Source organism: Ceratotherium simum, chromosome 15 (assembly GCF_057802395.1).
Source record: "Ceratotherium simum simum isolate JZ-2026a chromosome 15, ASM5780239v1, whole genome shotgun sequence".
NCBI classification, from domain to species: domain Eukaryota; kingdom Metazoa; phylum Chordata; class Mammalia; order Perissodactyla; family Rhinocerotidae; genus Ceratotherium; species Ceratotherium simum.
The window spans coordinates 30,784,595-30,804,270 of NC_141914.1; the positions used below are offsets into that span (position 1 = coordinate 30,784,595).

At 39.7% G+C, this 19,676-nt stretch overlaps 1 protein-coding gene across 2 annotated transcripts in view; it reads left to right on the forward strand.

Moving 5' to 3' along the window:
• Nucleotides 1–19,676, forward strand: part of ATP13A4 (ATPase 13A4) — a 120,039-nt gene that overhangs the window by 57,511 nt on the left and 42,852 nt on the right. Inside the window, exons 9-16 of one of the 2 annotated variants that reach the window (XM_004424564.3) lie at nucleotides 5,899–6,033; nucleotides 8,428–8,598; nucleotides 9,444–9,601; nucleotides 10,209–10,397; nucleotides 12,893–12,954; nucleotides 16,577–16,727; nucleotides 18,735–18,821; nucleotides 19,052–19,205. In XM_004424564.3, coding sequence (XP_004424621.1) covers nucleotides 5,899–6,033; nucleotides 8,428–8,598; nucleotides 9,444–9,601; nucleotides 10,209–10,397; nucleotides 12,893–12,954; nucleotides 16,577–16,727; nucleotides 18,735–18,821; nucleotides 19,052–19,205 — 1,107 coding nt within the window. Of the gene's footprint in view, nucleotides 1–5,898; nucleotides 6,034–8,427; nucleotides 8,599–9,443; nucleotides 9,602–10,184; nucleotides 10,398–12,892; nucleotides 12,955–16,576; nucleotides 16,728–18,734; nucleotides 18,822–19,051; nucleotides 19,206–19,676 lie in introns of both variants that reach the window. The other variant, XM_087439432.1, reaches the window with a different exon arrangement.

Here is a 19,676-nt window from a genome sequence, read left to right on the forward strand (position 1 = left end):
TTTATATAAATGGTATGTACAGTATGCATTTTTTGTCTTTTGTAATATATTTTGGGTTAATTTTGTTGGGATCAAAGTTCATAAGCATTTTGAAATCAGGCCATTGTGTTAAGTATAAAAATAGTTCATTCCTTTTTATTCCTAAGTAAACTCCCAATGCATGGATAGACCAGTTTGTTCATCCATTCCCTTGTTGATGGAAATCTGGGTTAATTCCAGTTTTTGGCTATTACAAATCATGCCACTATGAACATTTGGGTTCAAGTATTTGTATGGACATACACTTTTATTTCTTGTGGGAAAATACCTAACTGTGGAATGGCTGAACCATATGTTGGATAAATGCTTAATTTTTAAAGAAACTGTGAAACTGTTTTCCAAAGTGGTTATACCATTATACATTTCCACCAGCAGTGTATGAGGTTTCCACTTGCTCCACATTCTTGCCAATATTTGGTATGGTCAGTCTTTTTAATTTTAGCCATTTTAATAGGTATGTGGTAATACCTCGTTGTTTTAATTTGCATTGCCCTAATGACTAATGACATTGAACATCTTTTCAAGTGCTTATTTGATACTTGTATATCTTCTTTGGTGAAGTGTCTGTTCAAATCTTTTGTTATTAGATTTTCTTATTAAATTTTGACAGTTATTTCTATATTCTGGATATAAGTCCTTTATCAGAAATGATTTGCAAATATTTTCGCTCGATCTATAACTTTTCATTCTCTTCACAGGGTCTTTCAAAGGGCAAATGTTTTTACTTTTGTTCAAGTCCAGTTTATCAATTTTTTCTTTTGGGGATCATGCTTTTGTGTTATGTCTAAGACATCTTTGCCTAATCCAAGGTCATCAAGATTTTCTACGTTTTATACTTTTAGCTTTTACATATAGGTCTATATCGTATTTTGAGGGTTTTTTTCCGAATTGAAGTTCATTTTTTGCAAACAGATATCCAAATATTTCAATACCATTTGTTGAAAAGACTTTCCTTTCTCCACTGAATTGTCTTTGCACCTTTGTCAAAAATCAGTTGTGTATACGTGAATCTATTTCTGGACTCCCTATTCTATCCTACTGATCTATTTGCCTCTCTTTATACCAATGCCACACAGCATGGCTTTATAATAAGTCTTGAAATAGAATAATGTTAGTTCTCCAGCTTTGTTCTTCTTTTGTAGAGTTGTTTCAGCAATATTGGGTCTTTCAAATTTCCATATGACTTTTAGATCAAGCTGTCAATTTCTACCAAAAAACAGGCTGGGATTTTGATTGGGATTATGTTGAATCTATAGATCAATTTGTGGAAAACTGACATATTAACAAATTTGGGTCTTATGATTTATAAACATGGTTTATCTCTCCATTTATTTACACCTTTGATTTCTCTCAGCAATGTTTTGTAGGTTTCACATTCTTTCACATTCTTTCTTAGATTTATTCCTAAATATTTCATATTTTGATGCTATTGTAAATGATATTTTAAAATGTAAATGGCCAGTTGTTCATTTGCTAGTAGTTCGCTCATATGCATGTGTTTATTACTAGTCTGCTGAATACTAAAGGGTGAGGAGCCTCTGCAGGTCTTTTATTTTAATGCACACATTCCCTCTTCCATATCTTATTTTTTTCCTTGCAGATTTTTTGTTGAAGAAAGTAAGTGGTTCATCCTGTGGTTCCCACAGCTTAGATTATATTGATTGTATACTCATGGAGTTAGTTAACGTGATTTTTGTGTTCCTTGTACTTCCTGTAAATTGGTAGTTAGATCTGAGGCTTGAGTTTTGGGCAAGAAAACTTCATAGTTGGTATAGTGTACTTCTAATGGGAGGTACATAATATCTAATTGTCTTCTTTTTGTGATATTTGCAGACATAAATGCTCATGAGCTAGATTTATTATTTCTGTAAGAGTTTCAAATTTCTACTTCTATCATGGCATCTTCATAGATTAAGTGGACTATTTCTGTAAAGAGAAACACCTCTCCTCAACTATTTCACTACCATGAGATTCAGTTTGTTTAAGAAAAATAGGATAAATATCTATTTCTCGTTATTTACCAGCTTTTGAAACAATGGTTTGATCCACTAGCATTTTCCAAAGGCTTTTTTTTTAAGGGTCATTATGGGTGTATATTGTTAACATGGTTGGTATATTTCCATCCATTGCAGTTTTTATTCTTATTGTTGTTCAAATTGTCCCATCTTTGGCCATTCAGAGCTTTTTCAGGTAGGCTCCTGAGTTCTTTTGATGTGACCCCTGTAGTCTGAAAATTTTATTGCTTTCTGGTGTGACAAGATATTCTGAACTCATCTTGGACAATTCTTGCTCCAAACCTGGACACATCCATTTTTCCAATGAGCTGTGAGATATGGTACTAGAGGCCTCAATCAGAGTGTTAGGAGTGCTCATTTCTATGGTATTAGTCATTGTTTCAAGGCTTTTACCTAAGACATACCTGGGAAATAATATTTTAAAGATAACATACATTATGAGTTCATACTGACATTTCCAATTCAAGTTTAGAACTATGGGCTTTTCACTTAACTTCATTGATTGTACTTCTATCTCTCCTTTCTCCATACCAAAAACCCTGATTCTCAATGACAGCAACAAATTATTCATTTGCTTTATCCCATTATATACCATAGTCTCAGAATAACAAAGCAACATACCCAGCAACAATATGATTCCTAGAAACAATGTAAGATTTTTTTAGAGTTCTTCTTTATAGACACATATGTATACACACGTGCGCACGCGCACACACACACATATATATACATTGTATACATATATATACATAATAGGATACATATTTATACTGTTGTTTTTTCAGATAACAAGGGTATCCCATATGCATTTAACTTATATTTCCTGGTATATGTGCTTTACATACTTAATTATGTTTCCCATAATTAAGAACTTTTCATAGCAGTGTATATAGATACTCTTCATTCATTATTTCAGCTGCATAGTACTCCCTTGTGTAGCAGAACCACGGTTTATTCAAACAGTTCTCTAATGAAGGATTTTTTTTTCAGTCTTTTACTATTACAAATAGTGCTGTAATAAAAAGCCTTGTGCATATGTCTTTTCATATTTTTACCAGTCTACCTTCGGTATAGATTTTGAGAAGTAAAATTTCTGAGTTAAAGAATAAATGCATATGTACTTTTGATAGCTAGATATTGCCAAATTTCTTTCCATAGACATTGTACCAGTTTGCATTTGCACCAGAAATGTATGAAGGTGACTGTTCCCTCACAGTCTTGCCAACAGAATATGCTGGCAAACTTTTATATTTTTCTAACCAGATAGGTGAGCAGTGTTATCTCACATATATTTCTCTTTCTTTCTTTTCTTTTTTTTTGGGGGGGGAAGGGGATAATTTAAAACTTACAGAAAAGTTGCAAGAATAGATCAAATAATTTTCTTCCTGAACCATTTAGAATAAGTTGCTAACATGTAGCTCCATGCCCCCCACATACTGTAGTGTATATTTCTTAAAGACAAGAGCATTCTTCTACATAAATGAGAGTGTAAACCTTAATATCAGGAAGTAAATATTGATATATTAATACCAACGCTCACTCAGACCATTCGAATTTCTCCAATTGTCTCAATAATGTTCTTTACAGGAAAGGATCCAGGATCACACAATACTGTTGTTTGCCACGACTCTTTAATCTTCTTCAATCTTTCCTTGACTTTCATGACCTTGACTCTTTCAACTTGGGTTATTTTGGGAGTGTCCCTCAATTTGGATTTATCTGATATTCCCTCATAGTTAAATTCAGGTTATGCATTTTTGGCTGGAAAATCACAGAAGTAACGCTGTGTTCTCACTGCTTCCTCTCTGGTGGTACATAATTTAAATTTGTCCTATTACTGGTGATGTCAACTCGGATTACTTAATTAAATGGTGTCTGCCAGGTTTCTCCATTGTAAATTTACTTTTTTCCTCTTTGCAATTAATAGTTATTTTATTGAGAGATACTTTGAGACTATATAGATAAACCATCCTCATCAAATTTTCACCCACTAGTGTTAGTATCCATCAACATTTCTTGGCTAGATTAATTATTGTTTTGAGAGTTGCCAGATGGTGATTTTCTAGTTTTATCTTTCCTTCTACATTAACTAATTGCCACTTCACTGTAAGAAAAAGCTATTTTTTCCTCATTTATTTATTCATTTACTTATGTCATTATGGACTCATGAATTCCTATTTTATTTAATGGGTTACAGTTCATTATTATCATTAATTACTCTGATGCTCAAATTGGTACAGATTTAGTCAGTGAGAGCCCTTTAAGTTGGCTTTAGTATCTTTTTGATATGCCCCCATCATTCTTTGAGCACTTCTTTAATGGCACAAAAAGATGTTCTAACTTATGTTATGCTTTTCTTGGCCCAGCCTTGTAATCAGCCATTTCTCTATAGAACTCTGATTCTTTTTTTGAGGGCAATGGAATTTAGAAACCAGAATTTGGGCACTGGATGTGCACATAATTATTGGGTTTTCACTGCTCCCAAGCCCTCTCAGAGAACAGAATTAGAGAACATACATATAAAAACAGACAAGCAAACATATATATGTATATATTCTTATATACATACATATTTACATCTACTTTATTTCTTTATCTATCTATTGAAAATCATCAGGTTACACTGCTGTCTCCAATTCTAACCCAATACCACAGAGTTTATCCTGGTTATATTTCTGACTTTATTTGTAACTTCCTTTCTTAGGGAGAAACCTGGCTGTCATTAGCCTCATTATATCTACTTACTGTATCAATCCCTCTTGGATGTCATCCATTATCCCTCACTGCTGATACCCCCACCATCCCCCCCCCCATTCCCACGTAGACACCTCTTTCACCCTGCTTGAACTCCAACATCCCACACCAGGCCATTGCCACCATGGGGACGCTTCTCTCTCTCCTTGGCCTGTGACACCCTGCACCAGGCTGTGTAAACATCTGTCCAACCTTCTTAGTCTCTAACACCCACAGCAGGCTGCCACCCTCATCCCCACCCCACGCAATTAATGGTTATTTTATTAGTAAAATATTGGCCTTATTTAATATTAGGCATTATTAAAATAATGCCTATCTCACTTAACCCCTTATAGCTTTGGGATTGAATAAGGTAGGAAAGGAGTAGAGGAAGGCAGGAAGGAAGGAATTTTCATTTTTCTTGTTATGAGTAAGAATGAGCATCTTTTCAAATGTTTAACATGCCACTTACATTTTGTGTGTGCGTGTGTGAACTATCGGTTAACATCTCTAGCAATTTTGCTATACAATCTTTTGATATACATCTCTTTTTTAGGAACTCTTTATGTATTAGGAACATTAATTTTTTGTCTATAATGTGAGTTTCAAACATGTTTTCTGAATTTGTCATTAGTTTTTTCTTTGCTTATTTACTTTTTGCCACACAAAGGTTTTTAATTTATATAATTGAATTTATTACATTTTTCTTATTGTTTCCAGATTTTGAATCAATGTTGAGGAATGGCCTCCTTTTTTTTTCTTTGAGGAAGATCGGCCCTGAGCTAACATCTGCCAATCCTCCTCTTTTTGCTGAGGAAGACTGGCCCTGGGCTAACATCCATGCCCATCTTCCTCCACTTTATACGGGACGCCGCCACAGCATGGCCTGACAAGCGATGCGTCCGTGCGCGCCTGGGGTCCAAACCGGCGAACCCCGGGCCACCGCAGTGGAGCGCGCGCACTTAACTGCTTGCGCCACCGGGCCCGCCCCATGCCCTCCTTTTTTTAAAGTACCTTGGTTGCTTTTTCATTGATTTCCAATTTGGTAGATGTTGGATGGTGTTTTTGTGGGAAAAAAACCTGACTTGATTCTCTCTTCTCACACTTTCAGCTGGAGTCCAAGAGCTGGAATCACGCTTCCTGGTACCCGGAGATCTATTAATTTTGCCAGGGAACAAAGTGCAAATGCCATGTGATGCCATTCTGATTGATGGCAGCTGTGTGGTAGATGAAGGCATGCTGACAGGTAGGGTTCTAGCTCACGGCTTACAGACTGCCGGCTCTCCCAGGCTCCTCCTCTACCTGAATGACAAGGGCAACGCATGAAGCTGCTGTGGGACATTCCTATTCCCACAAATCTTACTTAACATCCTGCTCTGGATGGTTCTGAGAGTTCAAATTAAAGTTGCTTTCCATATGCTAAATTTGTTACAGTTGTAACTTTTAGAGTGTTTAGCATTTCTTCCCTGAACAAAGAGTTATTACAACCCTGCCATTTTATCTTAAAAGATTGTAGAGATCATTAGATGTTTCAGAAGCATCTGTGATTTTTATGTTTAGTATTTGTATATAAAATATATCTTCAGGTAAACTTGGAGGGTTTGAAAATCATTAATGACATCCTGAAACACACAAAGCCAAGTCCAAGCTCTTCTAGCTTGGCTTGAAAATGTTGAAAAGTTCATGACGCAGGATTTGGCAAATCTGCCACTTTCAAAATACACACTGGGTATTTGGGACTAACTATTTCATTTTTAAAGAGCATGCTGGAGCTGGGAGTGACCTTAGAGGTCATTGCGTCTCATAGATATGGAAACTGAGGTCCAGAGACAAGTGACTTGGTCAAGGTCACAGTGCTTTGAGATCTTATTTGCATATGCATTTATGAGGAGATGTTGTGCCAAGATCTCTGTAAGATAAAGAAGAATCATAAAGTCTTTCTCAGAGATGAAATGGGAGGCTGCAAGTACACAGTGATGTACTGTGGTTCCCCTTAAATTCCAAATCAAATCCATTTCTCCTGGGCAGACCAGAAAGGCGTGAAATAGAGACAAGAACACACATTTCCTTTGTATGTAACTTTACCAAAAGAAATTAAAAATGCATGGCAGTCAGGTTTCCTTCTCTACGGAATCCAGAGATTAGTAAAAATCCTTCAGCCCTGGGACTTTTGCAATGGCAAGTACCATTTTCCTAAACAAAGTGGCCCTAATATATCGGAACATATCTCTGACTCTATGCCGCCCAGTCTGCAAAGACCAGTGGAAGGTCTTACAAGCTTTGTTTCTCAGAACAGGCCATAGTTACTCTCACAACTTCATTCACCACCTGTATTAGCGCTTCAACCCGCTGCAATCTGCCTCTCCCCCCCGCACTGGCAACAGTGACCCATGTCCCAGTTGCCAAATCCAAAGGATTCTTTAAATTTCTCTTCTCATTGACCTTTCTGCTGCTCTTGACTATTCTGACTATCTCTTCCTTCTGAAAATTCTCTTCTCCCTACCTTTCCAAGACGGCATCATCTCTCCAAGTTCTTCTACCACCAACCACACCATTCAGCTTCCTGTGTGGCTCCTCCTCCTCCATCTCCCTGATTGTTGGTGCTGCTCAGGTGTCCTGGTCCTCTCCTCTTCTCACCCTATACTCGGTCCCTAAATAATCTTGTTTCTTCTCATGGCCTTAATTATCATCTATAAGCTGATGAACTCTAACCAAATATCTCTGGTCAAAGACCCTCCCCTGAGCTCCAGACTCAAACAAATATCTACCTGCCTATAAGGCATCTCAACATGGTCATTCCACAAGGCATCTCCAACTCACAGTGACCAAAAGGCAATTCTTCCTTCTTCCTATAGTCTCTATGTTAATAACTAATGCCACCCTCTGCTCATTCTCCCAAGTCAGAAACCAGGAAGCCAGTTTAAATTCCTCTGTTCCTGTGACTTGCCAATGTAAAGATTTCCCTAAGTCTTGTGACTTCTTACTTCTTTATTTCTCACACTCAGCACTTTCTACTCCCACTGCCTGTTGCCATAGTTCAGACCTCATCTTCTCCAACTAGGGCTCTTGTGAGCATTTCCCACCTGGACGTCCAGCCTCCAACCTCACCAGACTGCAATTCAAGCCCTGTGTTGCAGGCAGAGTATAGTCTCACTTATATAAATATGATTTACTATCCTGAATAAAACAGTTAAATATCTTCCTATCCCCCTTTTGCCACCAGTGCCTGTAGAAAAACAGTTACACACTTAAAAATGTGCATTAGGGCCCTCCATGCTTTGGCTCCTACATAGCTCTCACGGCCCCTTATTCCCCACACCCCACATTCCAGACTGTACAACTTGATCTTCTCTAAGTGGTTATTTCCAGCCTATTTTAGCATCCATGTTTGATTTTACAATACTCACAACATTTATAATATGATATTATACTTATTTGTTTACGTGTCTGTCTCCCACTCCGGACTACAAACCTCTTAAAAACAAGAACTATGTTTCTCCTTGTATCCCCAATACCCAGGGTTGTCTCTGCTGCATGGCAGGCTTACAACAAATGCCTGCCATATGATAAGTGAGTGTGTGCGTGATTTAAATGAGCGAAGTCATCCCGCCTCACAAAATGAGATGCTTGTTTTCTGCAGGAGAAAGTATTCCAGTCACTAAAACTCCGTTACCCAAGATGGATGGCTCTGTGCCCTGGAAAACACAGAGTGAAGCGGATTACAAACGGCATGTCCTCTTCTGCGGCACAGAGGTTATCCAGGCCAAAGGCGCTTGCTCCGGGACCGTGAGAGCGGTGGTACTGCAGACTGGTTAGTTAGCATGTCCTCCTTTGTTTTGTTATTTTAATGAAATAGCTTCACTCAGTTTGTCTAGTGCCTTAAATTTATTAGGTAAGAAGCAGTCTTCACACAACAAACCAAATGTATTAAATTTAGTATTTTAAATGTGAATTGAACTATGGCATATGCCTTTTAGTAAGAATAACACTGATGACAATAATTACCATTTATGTGCTTTGTAGTTTGTAAACTATTTGCACATATCAAACCAGCAGAACAAAGATGCCTACTGTCCCCACTTTGTGTATGAATAGGCTGGGGCCCAAACAATTCAAGTGAACTTTAAAAAAATCACACAGCCAGTAACTGATAGAGCTGGACCTAGAACTCAGGTCTTCTGTCCCCAAATCCCAAGTCCTTTCTAGGCAGGACTAGATACTGAGAACTTGACACTCTACAGTATTAGAAATTGAATCCATCAGTACTTACTGGGCTATTTAAATTTAAATTCAAGTGACTTGTGTGTGTGTGTGTGTGTGCCCGCGCGTTGTGTGTGCACATTCACGAGTCATTTCCTTAAAATGAAGCTATATTTGGAAAAGCTGTGCTCTACCTCCAGCATGGTGCTTTCCTGTCTCTGGGATGCACTGGAATCGGAAGTAAAGGGAAGGAAAGCCAGAGAGCGATAGGCTCTGAAATACAAGATATTTCCATTCTAGCTCTTAGGTATTTTCCCAGTTATTCTTTAATTGTGTTTGGGCTTAAAGACTGTTTACATATCTCTAGAGAAAACACAGGCAATATTGAGACTTAGAAGAATGCTGGCTGTAGGATTTGTCATCCTGAGAGTGCGGGGTGTGTGTTTGCCACTTCAGGATTCAGCACTGCAAAGGGGGACCTCGTGAGATCCATTCTCTACCCTAAGCCGATGAATTTTAAGCTCTACAGGGATGCCATCAGGTTCCTCCTGTGCCTCGTAGGCACAGCCACCATTGGAATGATCTATACTTTGTGTGTCTATGTGCTCAGCGGGGTAAGCTGCATTTGTTCTTTTATTACATGCACACATACACTTATCTATGTATATTTTATACTCTACATGTTGACCTTAGTCTAAGGCATGGTTTACAAACCTGGAAAACAAAGCCAAACACTAAAACTTGCTTATATACTCCCAGCTCCCCAATATAAGCAACTGATCACCAAGTTCTGTAATAACAATCAGATCAAGTGTGATAAAACATTTTGTTGAGATATCAACATGCCTCCACTCTTGCACACTTTTCCTTATACTATTTTTTCATTTTCAATCTGAGAATGTATTTATTCCAATCATGTAGTATTTTGTAGCTGTTAAATGAGGAGTTTTAAATAAAACTAGATACCCAGTGTTGGTGAGGTCATGGCAAAGTGGTACATTGTGCTCTGCTGGTAGCTGTGTGAATCGTTACAAGACTTTTCATTGCACTTTGGCAAAATATGTTAAGAGCCATAAACATGTTCATACCCTTTGACCCATTGAGATCATTGCTAGGAATCTGACCTAAAGAAGTAAACAAAAAGAAGGAAAAAATTCACAGGCACAAAGCTGCTCATGACCGATTTATCTGTAATAGCTAAAGAGTGACTTCATTTTCCAGGAACCTCCCGAGGAGGTGGTGAAGAAAGCCCTCGATGTTATCACAATCGCGGTTCCCCCTGCCCTACCAGCTGCTCTGACCACAGGCATTATCTATGCCCAGAGGAGGCTGAAGAAGAGAGGCATCTTCTGCATCAGCCCCCAGAGGATCAATGTATGTGGACAATTAAACCTTGTCTGCTTTGACAAGGTATGTGTGTTTCATCCTCATTCTCATCCCCATTTCTATCATCATTGTTCTCATGTTTAGGTACTTGACACTCTTGTGAGACAGGAAACATAGGTTGTGGGTACCTGACTTCATTTTATCTCTGGTTGGAGTTGTGATCTAGGAAAGATACGTCTCTTGAGCACTCAGATTCTAGTGTTTAGAGAAGGGAGAATAGGTACTGAATAGGTGAATCTTTTAGGGTCCTTCCAACTCCAATATTCTATGAAACACAATTAATTAAAATAGCATTCTGTCCCTCTATAGTCAAAACCCTCATACAAACAACAAAATTTAAACTTTTTTATTTAGGGATACTGCTATATCCCACATGCTAAGAGTATTGCCTGACATATAGTCAGTGCTCAATAAATATTTATTGAATTAATGAATGAATGAAAAAAGGAAGAGTTTACTTAGTTGTATCTTACTATGAGACTCGGTTACAATAAAGCCCCAGTCAAACCCTTACTGTATTTCCCATCTGCAGTATATTGCTTAAAATTATCCTTGATTCTATGCCAGTTATTCCCAACCAGCCTCTTATTCTACCCTCTCTTGAATGTATTCTTTCAGTCTGCACAATGCTGGGGGTGAAGATGAGAGCTGTATGAGGATATGATGGAAATGAAGGGCTCTTTTGTGCCTGGGTCTTAATTTATAAAAGTGAGTGAATGACCACAGGGGGAGATCAATGCCATTGAAAGAAAAGTTTAGTTACCCACAATTCCCCTAGAAAGAAGAGGCATGGCTCACCATGCAGGGCCACAGGGGGAACGTCAAGTTTTGATCAGGAAGCAAAGCAAGAGCCAGGGGAGTGCTTAGGCCATGGCCTTTATTGGGGTTTCTGCAAGAAAAGGAAGGCAGGGAAGGACGAAGAGCTGATAATTGGCTAGTTTGAGTGATTTCAGTGAGCTTTGAGCTATAGAGGTGGTCTCTAGTCGTCTGATACCTGGCCCTAAGATGTTTAAGGCAGAGGAATACTGTCTCCTGGGGAGTATGGCCAGATAGAGGAGGTATGGCTCTCAACTGGTTAGTTTGTGTATCAGAGACATTCTACTGGCTGAGTCTTGAAGAGGCAGTCTCTCGTTCTGGAGAGGTTTTTTTAAGATGTCAAAACATTATAATATACAGAAAATTCAAAAATATATACAATGCAAGGGCATGGTAGGCAGGTGAATATGGGCAAAATCATGGAGTCAGGAGAGCAATAGTGTGTGGTTTTGACCAGAGCAGGACATTAGTAATGGGAGAGGGTGTTTGCAGACCTTGACGTCTGGCTAAGAAATTTTTACATACCCTTTAGGCAGTGGGGAGCTATTGAAGGTTGTTTTTTTTTTAATTTTTATTGTTGCCTTCCTTTTTCTTAATTTATTTTTTTATTGTGGTAAAATATACATAACATAAAATTTACCATTTTAACTATTTTTAAGTGGCTTTAAGTGCATTCACATTGTTGTGCAACCATCACCACCATCCATCTCCAGAACTTTTTCCATCTTCCCAAACTGAAACTCTGTACCCATTCAACTGTACATTGAAGGTTTTGATAGCAAAGAATTAATAGGATCAGAGCCGTATTTTATAATTACTGCAATATCAGAGAGATCTACCAAGATCAGAAAGTTAACATGGTTCTTGCCACCATTTCAATATTATTTTTTGATCAAACTGGCATCATAAGCAAAGAAACCCTACGTATTATCATCTCATCTTGGACTTGGAAAAAGAAACAGGGCTGAGAGAGATATCTGTGACATAAATTTGAATAAAAATAAGTAATAACTATGAGAATTATCATTATTATCAGCTCTTACTCTATGCCAGACATTAAAGTAAGCACTTTATTTGTATTCCCTCATTTAATCTTCAAAACAACCCTATACGATTATGACCATGTTACAGATAAGGACTCTGTTATTCAGAGGGATTAAATAATTTGCCAGGTCACTCAGCTGGTGTTTTAACCCAGTCCAAGCTCTTCGTCATTATACTGCACTGAAAGAAATTCCAATAAGCACTTTTTTACCAAATAGGTGTCAGATAGAAAACCATTTCTTTAGAATAGTAAAAAATTCTACTCCCGTTACTTATTTCTGATGACGTACTTTAAACTTCTACTATAAAAACTGGGACTCACCCATTTTATAGCTCCTACAGGCTTCCCAAGGACTTTCCTATCCGTTCAGTCTACCATTAGATCCTCAAAAAAAGCCTCTGAAATATGTCAGGCAGATACTGTTTTCTTCCCTCCATCACTCAGAACACTGAAGTTCAAAGGGATTAAGAGCCAGTTTGTCACACAGCTGGTATTCACTCATCAGAGTTTCTTCCCAGGACTCCAGACACCTGCCATATTGTGTCCTTCCTTGAAATGCTGATCTTGATAATATGTTTGTGACATATATTTACCATATTGCTCATCACTATGGGGCCGCTGGATCTTCAGGGTCAACCGAGTGCTCGTTTCTGTTTAGACAGGCACCTTAACACGGGATGGCTTGGATCTCTGGGGAGTCGTGCCCTGTGACAGGAATGGGTGAGTATTTTGGACTAAAGGCATCCTAGTTTCCCTTTTCCCAGAACTCCGTGTTTTCTCCTGAAAACTAATAATGGAGAGGTTTTCCCATTGGCTTTGGTGAGCAGTTGTTGCCAGAGAATCTTCATTTAATCTCTCCTCTTGAATACTTCCAAGTCTCACTAAAATATGCATATTTCCCCCCACTCCAGCTCCTGCCCCACGCCACTCACAAACCCAGGAGATGAAGGAGACGTTTTGATGTTGCGTTCAAATCCTTGCTCAAATGTAATTTGCTGTCAGCATATTAGTCAGGGGCCTGATATTGGCCCAGTGTCCCTAATTTGGACCATACCATGACACTGTCCTTCAGGGAGGTAACATTTCTCGTACAAACTGAAGCCTTTCTGTGTGCTGGGGGAAGAACACTGCACTGACTTGTGTACGCTGAATTTCAGGAAGAGGAACATCTGTGGACCCGTAGCTAGTGTCCTCATTTTCCTTGGTATTCTAGTTCTGGGAACTCCACCTTCTGGCAGCTGGAAGTTTCTCTTCTCTGGCCAGAGAAGACTCACTTTTGGGTAGATTTCAGCTTGGTGTGGTGGATTTACATGTCCCTCTCCTGCTGCCCTCTTGTGGCCACGTGTGAGTTTGCTTCTCGGCCTGCTTTTTCTCTCCCCTACAACTTCCAATGTGATCAGAACAGGAAGCATTTGACATTATTTTGTGGTTTTTTTTACAAGTTTTTTTTCTTTTTTTTGTGAGGAAGATCAGCGCTGAGCTAACGTCCGTGCTAATCCTCCTCTTTTTGCTGAGGAAGACCGGCTCTGAGCTAACATCTATTGCCAATCCTCCTCCTTCTTTTTCTCCCCCAAAGCCCCAGTAGATAGTGGTATGTCATAGTTGCACATCCTTCTAGTTGCTGTATATGGGACGCGGCCTCAGCGTGGCCGGACAAGCGGTGCGTCTGTGCGCGCCCGGGATCCGAACCCAGGGCCGCCAGTAGCGGAGCGTGGGCACTTAACCGCTAAGCCCTTATTTTGTTTTTTTAATGATAATATTTCCCTCTCACACAAGCTAAATCACAAAGCGTCCTATACATAAAAGGTACATTGTGGTTCTTCTGCGTTATGCAGAAGGCATACAATTTATCCATAAAATATTTTAATCACATGTATTTAATACATTTTCACATTAAAATACTATTTACAAAAATGTCTATTTCCTGAGTTAAAAAATTAATCCTGGTGCTTCTAACCAATTTAGTCTACAGAAGAAGCCTCTTACAAGTGTCAAACTTTCTCAAGTTCTTTTCATTTTTCCTTGAAGATAGATTTGGATGTATACCTGGTCTCCTAGTTCATGAGTATTTTTCTGTTTCAGCTTCTACAAAAAGTGTAGGCGTTTATTCCAATATGTGAGCATTCTGGGAGCAGTCCTTGTCTTATTTACACTTGTGTCCCTATGATGTAGCCCGATACGAGATACAAGTAGTAGACACACAGTAGATGTTTGCTTGTCTAAAATGAACTAAATATCTTCCATCTTTTGAGTGTTCTTCTACTTATTGAAATGACATCATTATTCACAAGACTTTTGAAACTTTCTATTTCTAAAAGTGACTTGTCAAATTTAAATAAAAACAATTGATACAGTATTTAGGTTATTGGCTAATTAATTAATTAGGCCTGCCACTCTCCCTTCCTCCCTCTCTCTCTCCGTTCCTTCCTCCCTTCCTTCAAAGCGGTCAAAGTTGGCTTCAAATGACTAGAGGAGCAATTTAAAATTTTTTAAAAATGGAACAAATTTAATTGATAAAATGAGAGAAATCAGATTCAATTCTAGGTAAGAAGTCAGCATCTGACTTGTAGGCTATTAAATAGCTTCTTGTAAAAGGTGAGCCCATCTCTAATAATTCGTATTTTTTCCAAAAATGGCCTGCCCAGTGTGCCAGATACTTCAAGAACCATGGGAAGGCTACCTGGCTACCTGAGCTTGATAAATCATAAATCTTCAAATAAAAATCCAAAGAGAGGGATGATAGAGAGTTCTATTTATTTATTGTGCAAACCAGAGGCTGGCCCAATCTGCAGGAACTGAGAATTACATGATCAGAATTATTACTGATGACAGTGAGTGTGCCATCTTAAAAATAAGATATTTTTTCCCTGATCTGTGTTTGCTTTTCTGTGTGAGCTTAAGTGTCTGTGTTAATCACACTGCAGGTGACCGCTTCCTTTTAGTGTTCACTAAAATACAAGGGGAAACGTTGTAAACCGCTAAGATAACTTGATCTTTTGATATCTAATAATAGATGTGATCAACAGGATCAGTAATCAGCCAGGAGGTTTTTGAACTCCTTTTGAACTTGAATGGGGCAGCCAGGCAGAAATAAGGCTGAATTATGAGTCAACAGTGTGATGTGTATGCTTTCAAGAACAAAAGACTAGAGCAAACTAAGGCTGTATTTAAAGAAATGCAGCGCCCATATCATGAGAAATAATAGTCTGATCTTGCAGACCACAGTTTAAGACAAGCTATGACAAATAAAAACGTTTCCAAGAAAGAGTAACTAAGAAAGTGAGAGGTCTAGAAACTGCATGTTGGAGGCAAGGCTAGAGGTTCCTATGTAACCTTAGAGAAAAGGAGGATAAAAAGGGGAAACAGCCAAGCTGGTCCACAAATCTGAGGGAAGTGGACATGTGGGGGAGCGAGAGTAAGCAGATTCTGACTAGCTCTAAGGAGCAGATTTTGCTTCAGTTCAGGAAGCACCTTCTGCCACTCAGAGGTCCTCCAAACAAGATGGGCTGCTATGTGAACCACCTACTGTGCTACACATTTAAGAAGGGACTGACAATAAGGTTGCAGAGGACACTCCTCTAGGGGACCCGAGGCCAAACCTGATGACTTCAACTCTGAATTAGTGAAAGAACCCTGACTATGACATTTGAGTTATAGCTCAGTAGGTTTTAGATGAAGCCACTTTCTATAGGAGGTGATGGCAATGATGGCTGCAATAGGGACACTAGATGCCAGGATGGAGGAGGGGGATGTTGAAAACCATTTTCAAAAATGGTTTTTAGAGTTCATTTCTTTACCATTATGATCTTTCACATTTTCAGAATAAACTCCTTCATTTATTCACTCATACATTTATTGACTGTCTACTGTGGACCGAACATCAGATCTGTTGGAGAGAGAGATATGGAAGACACAGCCCCACCCTGAAGGATTGATTGAGGGAGACACAGATACACAAACAGCTGTAGTATGACCTAGCCTGTTCTGTCTCACAGCATTGGAAGTGAAGTGGCCTGGAAGCTGGGGTGGGAAAGGATGTGCTTAGAACTAAGGGTGATACTTGCAGTTCTTTCCATACCTCCGGAATTAAATCATTGCAGAGAGAGGGTAAGGAAAAAGAGGGAAGAAAGAGCTTGAAAGAACCTCAGAGACCTTTCTCATACTCATTGAACTTATGTAGGGACGATGGCTGAATGAAGCACTATTAATATGGGGGGATTAGAGAGTAGGCATGTAGTGTAACAAAGCACATTAAATTACTTTTGAAAAAGAAGGTCATGTCCAGAAGCTCCATTTTGGCATGGAGGAATAGGACTGAAGCTCTTTCTCTTTTCTTCTTTAGCTTCCAGGAAGTCCACAGCTTTGCCTCAGGCAGGGCTTTGCCATGGGGCCCACTGTGTGCGGCCATGGCCAGCTGCCACTCTCTGATTTTTCTGGATGAGACCATCCAGGGAGATCCTCTGGACCTCAAAATGTTTGAAGCCACCACCTGGGTAAGCCTCTGCTCTGCAGAAACTCTAAGAAGCTTCTTCAATGCCAGAGCAATGCAGGTTTTATTATAGCTATTCAATACTTATAAAATGTGAGGTCTCCAACATAGTGGATATATAGCAGTGAGGGGCAAACTAAACTAAGCCTGGTTTTCTCCTCTGTACAATGTATCTCTATGGTAGGGTTATTGTGAGAATTAAATGGAATGATGCATTAAAGAACTCCCTGATACTGTGCCTGGCACGTATTACAGGCTCAGTAGTATTAATAGAATTATAGTTATTACATAGTTATTTTCCACCTCTTTAGACTGTAGTATGAGCAATGTCTCCTCTCCAAATTTTCTAGAACATGAGTATTAGGAAACATTACTGTCACCAGTGCTTAGGATAACTTATTGTTACCAAGCATTTTATTTCTATTAATTTAGTCTTGATTTTGTTTCTAAGGCTGGAAACAATAAAAAGGAAAACAATGAAAGTTTTGTTGAGACTTTGAAGTACATTTAAGAGCAACTGTTGTTGTTCAGGATGAGGAATCTGGCTCTCTTGGTTCTAGTTTTGGCTCTGCTCTAACTGACTGCTTGACCCTGTGAAGTCATCTCTCCTGTTGGGACTTTGACTTCCCAGGCGTTAAAATAATGAGATTGAATTAGACCAGCAGTGGTCACATAAAACGGAACAAAAAAGCCGGAATCTTTTCTTAAAAGGAAACCTTATTCAGAAGCACCCTATAAAACACAAATAATTGGAGTTGCTCTGGTTGAGATAGAATTTGAGGAAGAAAGGGAAAGCTTCAGGACACACATCCCTACCTATTTAGCCACAAGCCCACCTCCACCCTTGTAGCCAGGTACAGCTCTGGGCCCCTGCGAAATAAGTGTGAGTCCCACTGAAGGAGACCAACTTTAGGGTCCTTCCAACTCTACGAGCAATGGTTCTGTAGCCATCTGATGTAACTTTGCCATTCTTTCTGGTTACTATTTCTGTGTCTTTAAGTTGGGATTACACTTTCCTCTCTCAGATTTTTTCAGCTGCTCAGTGAGGTGATTACAAAGCATTTTGACATCTTTGGGTAAAAGGTTGCTTTGCTTATAATATAGGGTCATTATCATAGCTGTTACCCAGCCTTGGTGGTCTAGTGGTTAAGATTCTGCACTCTTACCACTAGGGCCTGGGTTTGTTTCCGAGTCAGGGAATAAACCACCCATCTGTCCGTCGTCACACTGTGGTGGCTGTGTGTTTCTGTGATGCTGAAAGCTATGACACCAGTCTTTCAACTACCAGCAGGGTCACCCATGGTGGACAGGTTTCAGCGGAGCTTATAGCCTAGACAGACTAGGAAGAAGGACCTGGCCACCCACTTCTGAAAAAATTGGCCATGAAAACCCTATGAATAGAAACGGAGCATTGTCTGATCCAGAGCTGAAAAGCGAGAGGATGGCACAGAAAAGACCAGGCAGGGTTCTGCTCTGCGGTGCACAGGGTTGCTAGGAGTGAGAATCCACTCGACGGTGCTAACAACAAATTATAGCGATTACTGGGTGTTTGCTGAACATTAACCGTGTCCATCACAGTCCCTGCCCTGCTGCACCCTGAGGACCATCAATCCAAATTAGACAGAGAGGGAAGAGCGGGAAGAGCAGGAGAAGAAAGACAGTAAGGTGCTTGCCTCACACACCAGAAGTCTGGCTCTGCATGCTCACTGTTTTCAAGTTAAGCTCTTCAGAAATGAGAATGAGCCTTTATACAGCACATTCCAACAGAGAAAGCAGGATAAATTGCATGAATAATTCAGAAGCGTCTGCCCTTTAAGTTCCACAGCATTTCCAATGCATTGTTTTTTCCCATGGTGAAGTAAGTCTGGTTCACCTCCATCCAGCTGAGGGAGGAGACACCGATAAAACATTGATTGGTCTGAGGATTTTCTCAAGGGGAGGGTTTGAGCCTAGTATCAGTGGATGAACAAGGAATAACTCCCTACAATGAAATATCCTATTTGTGAAATAGGAAATGGCTATTTCTGGGGACGATTTCCACGTCAAAGGAGTGCCGGCACATGCTGTGGTAGTTAAACCCTGCAAAACAGCCAGCCAGGTAAGCCTTGCCTCCTGTGTACCCCACAATACCCAAACTCAAAGGGAAGGTTCCATCAGGTCCACTATTTTGAAAGGTCACAGATGTGTTTTCTTTGAATTCCACATGTGAAATTGATGAGACCTTGTTTCCCTTATTTGCTAAAATAAGGATTGAGGGAGGAGTAGTTAATTCCCAGTAGCTAGAAGCTGTGTCTGTGTGTCCTTCTCCATTCGCCATCCCTCAACCAGGTCCCAGTGGAAGGAATTGCAATCCTGCATCAGTACCCATTCTCATCAGCACTGCAGAGGATGACAGTCATTGTCCAAGAGCTGTGGGGTGACCGGATGGCTTTTATGAAAGGTGCACCAGAGAAGGTGGCCAGCTTTTGCCAACCTGAGACAGGTAAGTGAATAGACTTGTATTACAAATGGTAAATCTGTATTTCCAGCTCAAATATGTGCCCTCAGCACTTGATCTATGAATCCTATTGCCCACTGTCATTGCCAGTTGGTGACTCATTGGCATCCCAAACTCAATACCAGAATTAAGCCTATCTTTCTCACTTCCTATATTTTCCAGGTTGGTGAATGGTACCAACATCCCCCCCCCGTTTAGGATTTTCCCCTGATACCTCCCTCTCCCTCAGTGCCTTTATCTTTTCAATTGCTAATCCGTGGCCCTGTCTCCATCAGCTCAGGTTCTCATCATCCTTCCACTGCATCAATTCAACAGTTGATGAATTAACCCCCTGCCCTCAATCTCCCCTAGTCAGATTCACCCTTCATACTGTGGCCAGATTGGTTTTTCCATCACATAGTACAACTATGTTGCCACTTTCCTGCTTTTATTCTTTTGGTTGCCTCCCATAGGCTC